The 8,268-nt window shown below is 58.2% G+C and overlaps 3 protein-coding genes across 6 annotated transcripts in view; 2 read left to right on the forward strand and 1 right to left on the reverse strand.

Moving 5' to 3' along the window:
• Positions 1 to 1,492, forward strand: part of LOC104284004 (homeobox protein Hox-A3-like) — a 3,214-nt gene extending 1,722 nt beyond the window's left edge. The window contains exons 2-3 of the mRNA XM_009882268.1: positions 1,153 to 1,288; positions 1,483 to 1,492. Of these exons, the coding sequence (XP_009880570.1) occupies positions 1,153 to 1,288; positions 1,483 to 1,492 (146 nt within the window). The remainder of the gene's footprint in view (positions 1 to 1,152; positions 1,289 to 1,482) is intronic.
• Positions 1,493 to 1,495: 3 nt separating this feature from the next.
• On the forward strand, positions 1,496 to 2,548 carry LOC104284005 (proline-rich receptor-like protein kinase PERK2). Its single transcript, XM_009882270.1, is given in 6 exon segments — positions 1,496 to 1,514; positions 1,615 to 1,656; positions 1,776 to 1,874; positions 1,877 to 1,944; positions 2,308 to 2,438; positions 2,539 to 2,548. Coding segments are annotated over 6 exon segments (369 nt in total).
• Positions 2,549 to 4,552: 2,004 nt separating this feature from the next.
• Positions 4,553 to 8,268, reverse strand: part of EEF1D (eukaryotic translation elongation factor 1 delta (guanine nucleotide exchange protein)) — a 25,888-nt gene continuing 22,172 nt past the window's right edge. For 2 of the 4 annotated variants that reach the window (XM_009882259.1, XM_009882257.1), the window contains 5 exons: positions 8,135 to 8,231; positions 7,751 to 7,854; positions 6,720 to 6,968; positions 5,856 to 6,050; positions 4,553 to 4,650 (listed from right to left, as the gene is read on the reverse strand). In XM_009882259.1, coding sequence (XP_009880561.1) covers positions 4,612 to 4,650; positions 5,856 to 6,050; positions 6,720 to 6,968; positions 7,751 to 7,854; positions 8,135 to 8,231 — 684 coding nt within the window. In that variant the 3' untranslated portion in view covers positions 4,553 to 4,611. Of the gene's footprint in view, positions 4,651 to 5,855; positions 6,051 to 6,719; positions 6,988 to 7,750; positions 7,855 to 8,134; positions 8,232 to 8,268 lie in introns of all 4 variants that reach the window. The other 2 variants (XM_009882261.1, XM_009882260.1) reach the window with 2 other exon arrangements.

Here is an 8,268-nt window from a genome sequence, read left to right on the forward strand (position 1 = left end):
TGGCCCCAGGTCCCCCTTAGATCCCCCTGTAAGCTGTCCCTGTCCCCTGCAGGTCCCCCTGAGGGGTTCCCCTGTCCCCAGGTCCCCCCAAGGACTGTCCCTCTCCCGCACCGCAGGCCTCAGGTCCCCCTGTTCCTCAGGTCCCTCTGAGGGGTGTCCCTGTCCCCTCCAGGTCCCCCTGAGGGGTCCCCCTGTCCCCAGGTCCCCCCCAGGACTGTCCCTCTCCCGCACCGCAGGCCTCAGGTCCCCCTGTTCCTCAGGTCCCTCTGAGGGGTGTCCCTGTCCCCTCCAGGTCCCCCTGAGGGGTCCCCCTGTCCCCAGGTCCCCCCCAGGACTGTCCCTCTCCCGCACCGCAGGCCTCAGGTCCCCCTGTTCCTCAGGTCCCTCTGAGGGGTGTCCCTGTCCCCTCCAGGTCCCCCTGAGGGGTCCCCCTGTCCCCAGGTCCCCCCCAGGACTGTCCCTCTCCCGCACCGCAGGCCTCAGGTCCCCCTGTTCCTCAGGTCCCTCTGAGGGGTGTCCCTGTCCCCTCCAGGTCCCCCTGAGGGGTCCCCCTGTCCCCAGGTCCCCCCCAGGACTGTCCCTCTCCCGCACCGCAGGCCTCAGGTCCCCCTGTTCCTCAGGTCCCTCTGAGGGGTGTCCCTGTCCCCTCCAGGTCCCCCTGAGGGGTCCCCCTGTCCCCAGGTCCCCCCCAGGACTGTCCCTCTCCCGCACCGCAGGCCTCAGGTCCCCCTGTTCCTCAGGTCCCTCTGAGGGGTGTCCCTGTCCCCTCCAGGTCCCCCTGAGGGGTCCCCCTGTCCCCAGGTCCCCCCCAGGACTGTCCCTCTCCCGCACCGCAGGCCTCAGGTCCCCCTGTTCCTCAGGTCCCTCTGAGGGGTGTCCCTGTCCCCTCCAGGTCCCCCTGAGGGGTCCCCCTGTCCCCAGGTCCCCCCCAGGACTGTCCCTCTCCCGCACCGCAGGCCTCAGGTCCCCCTGTTCCTCAGGTCCCTCTGAGGGGTGTCCCTGTCCCCTCCAGGTCCCCCTGAGGGGTCCCCCTGTCCCCAGGTCCCCCCCAGGACTGTCCCTCTCCCGCACCGCAGGCCTCAGGTCCCCCTGTTCCTCAGGTCCCTCTGAGGGCTCTCCCCTTCCCCTGTGCGCCATCCCTGTCCCCTGCAGGTCCCCCCGAGGACTGTCCCTCTCCCACACCGCAGGCCTCAGGTCCCCCTGTTCCTCAGGTCCCTCTGAGGGCTCTCCCTGTCCCCCCCACAGGTCGCCATCCCCCAAATCGCTCTGAGGGCTCTCCTCTTCCCCTGTGAGACATCCCTGTCCCCCCACAGGTCACACTGTCCCCCAATTCCCTCTGAGGGCTCTCTCCTTCCCCTCTGAAACGTCCCTGTCCCCCCACAGGTCCCACTGTCCCCAAGTCCCCCCCGAGGGCTGTCCCTCTCCCCCACCGCAGGACCCCAGTCCCCCAGGTCACCCCTTAAGGGTCCCCCTGTTCCACAGGTCCCTCTGAGGGATGTCCCTGTCCCCTCCAGGTCCTCCTGTCCCCCAAGTCCCTCTGAGGGAAGTCACTGTCCCCCCCGTTGCCCCAGGTCCCCCTTAGATCCCCCTGTAAGCTGTCCCTGTCCCCTGCAGGTCCCCCTGAGGACTGTCCCTCTCCCCCACCGCAGGCCTCAGGTCCCCCTGTTCCTCAGGTCCCTCTGAGGGCTCTCCCTGTCCCCCCCACAGGTCGCCGTGCCCCAAATCGCTCTGAGGGCTCTCCTCTTCCCCTGTGAGACATCCCTGTCCCCCCACAGGTCACACTGTCCCCCAAATCCCTCTGAGGGCTCTCCCCTTCCCCTCTGAGACGTCCCTGTCCCCCCACAGGTCCCACTGTCCCCAAGTCCCCCCCGAGGGCTGTCCCTCTCCCCCACCGCAGGACCCCAGTCCCCCAGGTCACCCCTTAAGGGTCCCTCTGTTCCACAGGTCCCTCTGAGGGATGTCCCTGTCCCCTCCAGGTCCCCCTGTCCCCCAAGTCCCTCTGAGGGAAGTCACTGTCCCCCCCGTTGCCCCAGGTCCCCCTTAGATCCCCCTGTAAGCTGTCCCTGTCCCCTGCAGGTCCCCCTGAGGACTGTCCCTCTCCCCCACCGCAGGCCTCAGGTCCCCCTGTTCCTCAGGTCCCTCTGAGGGCTCTCCCTGTCCCCCCCACAGGTCGCCGTGCCCCAAATCGCTCTGAGGGCTCTCCTCTTCCCCTGTGAGACATCCCTGTCCCCCCACAGGTCACACTGTCCCCCAAATCCCTCTGAGGGCTCTCCCCTTCCCCTCTGAGACGTCCCTGTCCCCCCACAGGTCCCACTGTCCCCAAGTCCCCCCCGAGGGCTGTCCCTCTCCCCCACCGCAGGACCCCAGTCCCCCAGGTCACCCCTTAAGGGTCCCTCTGTTCCACAGGTCCCTCTGAGGGATGTCCCTGTCCCCTCCAGGTCCCCCTGTCCCCCAAGTCCCTCTGAGGGAAGTCACTGTCCCCCCCGTTGCCCCAGGTCCCCCTTAGATCCCCCTGTAAGCTGTCCCTGTCCCCTGCAGGTCCCCCTGAGGACTGTCCCTCTCCCCCACCGCAGGCCTCAGGTCCCCCTGTTCCTCAGGTCCCTCTGAGGGCTCTCCCTGTCCCCCCCACAGGTCGCCGTGCCCCAAATCGCTCTGAGGGCTCTCCTCTTCCCCTGTGAGACATCCCTGGATGTGGGACACATGGCACTGGGTGACATGGGACACCGGGGGTGGCAGCACAGAGGGGACATGGGACACACATGGCACTGGGGGGGGCAGCACAGGGGGGAGGCATGGCACTGGGTGACATGGGACACTGGGGGTGGCAGCAGAGAGGGGACAGGGGACATCAGGGGTGGCAGCACAGAGGGGATGTGGGACACACATGGCACTGGGTGACATGGGACACCGGGGTGGCAGCACAGAGGGGACATGGGACATCAGGGTTGGCAGCACAGAGGGGACGTGGGACACACATGGCACCAGGTGACATGGAACACTGGCGATGGCAGCACAGAGGGGACAGGGGACACACATGGCACTGGGGGTGGCAGCACAGAGGGGACACAGGACATCAGGGTAAGCAGCATAGAGGAGACATGGGACACCAGAGGTGGCAGCACAGATGGGACACAGAGCATGGCATGGATGGCAGCACACAGGGGACACAGGACACCAGGGATGGCAGCACAGAGGGGACAGGGGCCACACGTGACAGAGGGGGTGGCATCACATGGGGGACAGGGGACACTGGGGATGGCAGCACATGAGGAACATGGAACACACATGGCACCAAGCATGGCAGGACATGGGACATGCATGACACTGGGGATGGCAGCAGAGAGGGGACATGGGACACACATGGCAGTGGGGACGGCAGCACAGAAGGAACACGGGACACTGTGGATGGCAGCACAGAAGGAAGGGACATGGGACACCCATGGCACCGGGGGTGGCAGTACATGGGGGACATGTGACACAGGACACCAGGGGTGGCAGCACAGAAGACATGTGGGACACACATGGCACCAGGGATGGCATCACACAGGGGACACTGCACCCCCAGCACCAGGCACACGTGGCCCCAACTGTGCCAGCACCAGGGACACAGGACACTGGGTACCCAGGACACCTTGCAGCACCAGGCACCTGGGACACAGGGCAGCAGGCATATGGGACGCTGGTGGCTTAAGGGACACATGTCACAGGAGAGGGCAGCACAATGGACAACACAGGGGACATGGGCCATAGCAAGGAGAAGAGTACACAGGACACCGGTGCATGTGGTGCAGTGGTGAGGAGAAGGGTGGTACAAGGGACATGGGACACCAGGGATGGCAGCACACGGGACACGGGACTGGGGAGGGCAGCACAGAGGGGACACAGGACATACATGGGACACCAGGGATGGCGTCACATGGGGGACATGGGACACCAGGGATGGCAGCACACGGGACACGGGACTGGGGAGGGCAGCACAGAGGGGACACAGGACATACATGGGACACCACGGATGGCATCACATGGGGGACATGGGACACCAGGGATGGCAGCACACATGGCACTGGGGATGGCAGCACAGAGGGGACACAGGACATACATGGGACACCACGGATGGCATCACATGGGGGACATGGGACACCAGGGATGGCAGCACGCAGGGGACACAGGACTCACATGGCACTGGGGATGGCAGCACACAGGGAACACAGGGCAGAGGACACCAGGGATGACCACACACAGGGCACACATGGCACCGGGATGGCAGCACACAGGGGACGCAGGACAGCGGGGATGGCAGCACCTGGGACCAGGCTCATGGGGACACCACGTGTGGCCCCAGCAGCGTCAGCACCAGGCCCAGGGGACTCTGGTGATGGCAGCACAGGGGACAAGAGGCACACAGGCCAAGGCCCGCATGGTCCTGGCTCAAGGCCTTTTTCCTTTTACAAAGGGGACAAGGAAAGGAAATATCATCAAGTCTCACAACGCATCACTCTGGAGAAGTTGAACGTGGCAGAGGGGAAAAAAAAAAAACCCAACATAGTCCAATCTGCACTCCCGGTCTTGATCTTTATTAGTTACAGTTTCAGAGGGGATACAGTTTTGCTTCTAGATTTTGTTGAAAGCAGCAATGTCAACGCTTTGCACCTGAAAGAGAACAAAGGCAGAAGGCAGAGGTCACCAAAGCGTTTTCAAGACATTGAAAACAAGAGAAAGCACTCGTATCAAGGATTTCTTCATAGCATGCGCTAGCGATGCTCAAACCAGATCAAGCGTGGCCCAGTTCAGCTCCCCAAGCTGTGGTAAGAGGACCTTTAGGGACTGGGATTTAATATTTTTAGCAATGTCTGTCACAACAAGACACTGCACCGTACTAGTTACCGCATGAATCTTTAAGGCAGTCCAGCCTATGAAGAATATACATAGAATCACAGACTGGTTTGGGGTGGAAGGGACCTTGAAGATCATCGAGTTCCAACTCCCCTGCCATGGGCAGGGACACCTCCCACCAGCCCAGGTTGCTCCAAGCCCCGTCCAACCTGGCCTTGAACACCTCCAGGGATGGGGCAGCCACAGCTTCTCAGGGCAGCCTGGGCCAGTGCCTCACCACCCTCAGAGTGAAAAATTTCATCCTAATATCTAATCTAAACCTGCCCTCTTCCAGTTTAAAGCCATTCCCCCTCGTCTTATCACTACATGCCCTTGTAAAATGTGCTTCCCCAGCTCTCCTGGAGCCCCTTCAGGCACTGGAAAGCAGCTGTAAGTTCTCCTTGGAGCCTTCTCTTCTCCAGGCTGAACAGCCCCAACTCTCTTAGCCTGTCCTCATAGGAGAGGGGCTCCAGCCCTTGGAGCATCTTCATGGCCCTCCTCTGGACCTGCTCCACCAGGTCCATGTCTTTCTTATGTTGGGGACTCCAGAGCTGGACGCAGTACTCCAGGTGGGGTCTCACCAGAGCAGAGTAGAGGGGCAGAATCCCCTCCCTTGACCTGCTGGCCACACTTCTTCTGATGCAGCCCAGGATTAAGAGAGTTTCTAACAATGCTAAGATTAAAGAGCAGAAGTTCCTGATTTATAAGGGATCTCCTCCAGCTGCAGCCACCAAGGTTAACCACTTGTGTGTCCACCCCAGTGCCACCCAGACTAGGTGTAAGAGCAGGGGTTCCCCAAAATAACACTCGGTGGGGGCTGGATGAGCCTGCAGAACAGGCAGACACCATCACTTCCACACGTTTTTCTTTTAAAAAAAATAAATAAATCCATATTTGCCAAAATCTGCAAATAAACCTTAGTTAAAAGTGAGCCCGTGGGTCAGACATCACCCTGCAGTACACAGCTCACTCAGAAGACTTACGTAGTCTTCAAACTTGGTGATCTCCTCCTCCAGGATGTCTGTTCCGACTTTGTCATCCTCCACTACGCACTGGATTTGGAGCTTCTTGATGCCATAGCCTACTGGGACCAGCTTGGAGGCTCCCCACACCAGCCCATCCATCTGGACGGACCGGACGCACTCCTCCATCTTCGCCATGTCAGTCTCATCGTCCCACTGCAAAAACAGGAATAAAAACTTTAGCATTTTCCTAGAGATCACTGTTAGCCCCAAGAGGCATCCAGTGATTTAAAATTAAACGCCGCACCTCTCAGTACATTTCAGCTGATCCAAGCTTCCCTTTCTCGGCTGATCTTTCCCACCAGGATTAGATGATGGGGTTAGCTAAGCTAAACCTGACTCGGTAGCAATGCTGCATCCACAGCATTTCGATTCTAACTATAGGCACTGCAGACGCGAGGGGAATTCTTCCTGCAGCAACACAACCGCTTTGGAGCGTTCACTTTAAATGACTTTTACCAAGGGCATCTCTCAGAGCTCAAGCCAGCCCAGAGTTTTTTGTTCTACCATGACAATTTGTCAAAGATAGGTTTATTCTCATCTTCAGGGCATTTATTATCTGTCTTTTCTCCAAAGAAAAGCGTTACTCCTGTTTAGGGGAACATCAGATAACAGCCTGCACTTGCCACCGTGCAAGGAGCGGGGCAGCGGCACAAAGGCAGCAGATCACAGCTGCAATATCCCACCTCGCTCTGACCCCTTGTTTGGAAACCTGCGGGTCCTGACTTCACCCGTCCCCTCGGATGTGCGAGACGACTGACATACAGCCTCCCGCAGCACAGCTGTACGGCCTCACTGCGGAGCTCCCCCACTGCAGTTACTCACCGGCTTCACATCCAGAAGGATAGAAGACTTGGCAATAAGACCCGGTTTCTTGGCCTTCTTCTCTGCGTACTGACGGAGTCTCTCCTCCCGGACTTTAGCAGCCTCTTGGTCTTCCTCTTCATCATCACTACCAAAAAGGTCGATGTCATCATCGTCATCTTCCTCTGCAGCAGCTGGCTCAGCTTTCTTTGCCGGTGAAGCAGAAGGGAGCTCCACTTTCTTGGAAGGAACGCTGAAAGGTTCCACTTTCTTCATTGGAGTGACGTGTGTTCAAGTTTGCATGAAGGAAAAAGGGGAGAAGATTAACCCAAAGTTGAATCAGAGCAGCATTACGGAGAAGCTGAGGAACAGAAGTCTACATTGCTCAAGACAGTGAACATGGCCACGTGATTTGTGGGAAGAATCAGCTCTTGGCCATCAAAAGAGGACATTCGACCAGATGGACCTTTGAGTTAGTCCACCATGGTTGTTATTATAGAGCAAGAAACCACCACGTAGCCAAGAGCTGATCCTTCTCCTGAAGGCTCAGGATATCTAGACCATAAATGTTTGCACGGAACAGCAGTTGGGAAGGCAACCAAGCGTCTTCCCCCCAGGGTGAGGAGAGGTCCACGCATTCTGTAGGCTGTAGAGACCACCAGCACCACCGGTAGCATCTCTTCCAACCTACAAGGAGAATTCATCAAATTGGTGCCACGCATTCAGGTCCCACAAAACTTTCTCTTAAATTAAATGCATTCTTAGAGGGGACATGTATATATCGACTCCAAACTTCCGCAGATCTACACCAGCTCTCCCTAACTGAAATCTCTAACGTAGCTTCTTTGCTGGTCTTAGGGCAGAACACTCCTCTCACAAGTAGTTTTTGGGAAAGATGATGAGGCAGCTGCCAAAACTCCTGGAAAAGCTGTAACAAACTCATCCTAACTAGAAGCATCTCCCCGTCTTCAGACAGCCAGGAGACCTTGGAAATAACCTGGCACTTGGGTGACCGTGAAGCATTTCAAGAACAGCACTTTACCAAAGCTCACCTGGGTTGGAGGAACCGGTGAGGGCTGGTGGGAGGTAGATGACTTTTCCAGAGCGTTCAGGCGGCTTTCCAACTTGAAGATGGCCATCTGAAGGTCTGCAACAACTGTGAGAAAAGGGAGGGGGGGAAGGAAAAAAAAAAAAAAAAAAGAATAAGAACCTTATCTTGTAGGCTCTGCATCAGCTCTCAAATCAGGACAAATTTGTTTCTGCCCAAAGTGGGCTTTAAAAACACCAGTTGCCCCAGTGAGAGGGAAGACTGCAAAGGTGCGATCAAGACACTTGGCACGTGCTCACCTGATGACAAACTCACAATAAGGGATACATCCCGCAGGAGCGGGACCCCATCTAGTTTTGCTTTCATGCCAGAAGGTTCTCCTACTTACCACTACGAAGGTTTTGATTTTCTACCTCCAGGTGAGAAATTCTGGACAGGAGTTCATTTTGGTCACCAGCCGGCGCAGAAGAGGTTGTGCTCGCACTCTGCAACAAGGAAAAGCGAGGTGAAACAAATCTGTTC

The sequence above is a fragment of the Charadrius vociferus genome, unplaced genomic scaffold, assembly GCF_000708025.1.
Source record: "Charadrius vociferus isolate BGI_N301 unplaced genomic scaffold, ASM70802v2 scaffold393, whole genome shotgun sequence".
NCBI lineage: Eukaryota > Metazoa > Chordata > Aves > Charadriiformes > Charadriidae > Charadrius > Charadrius vociferus.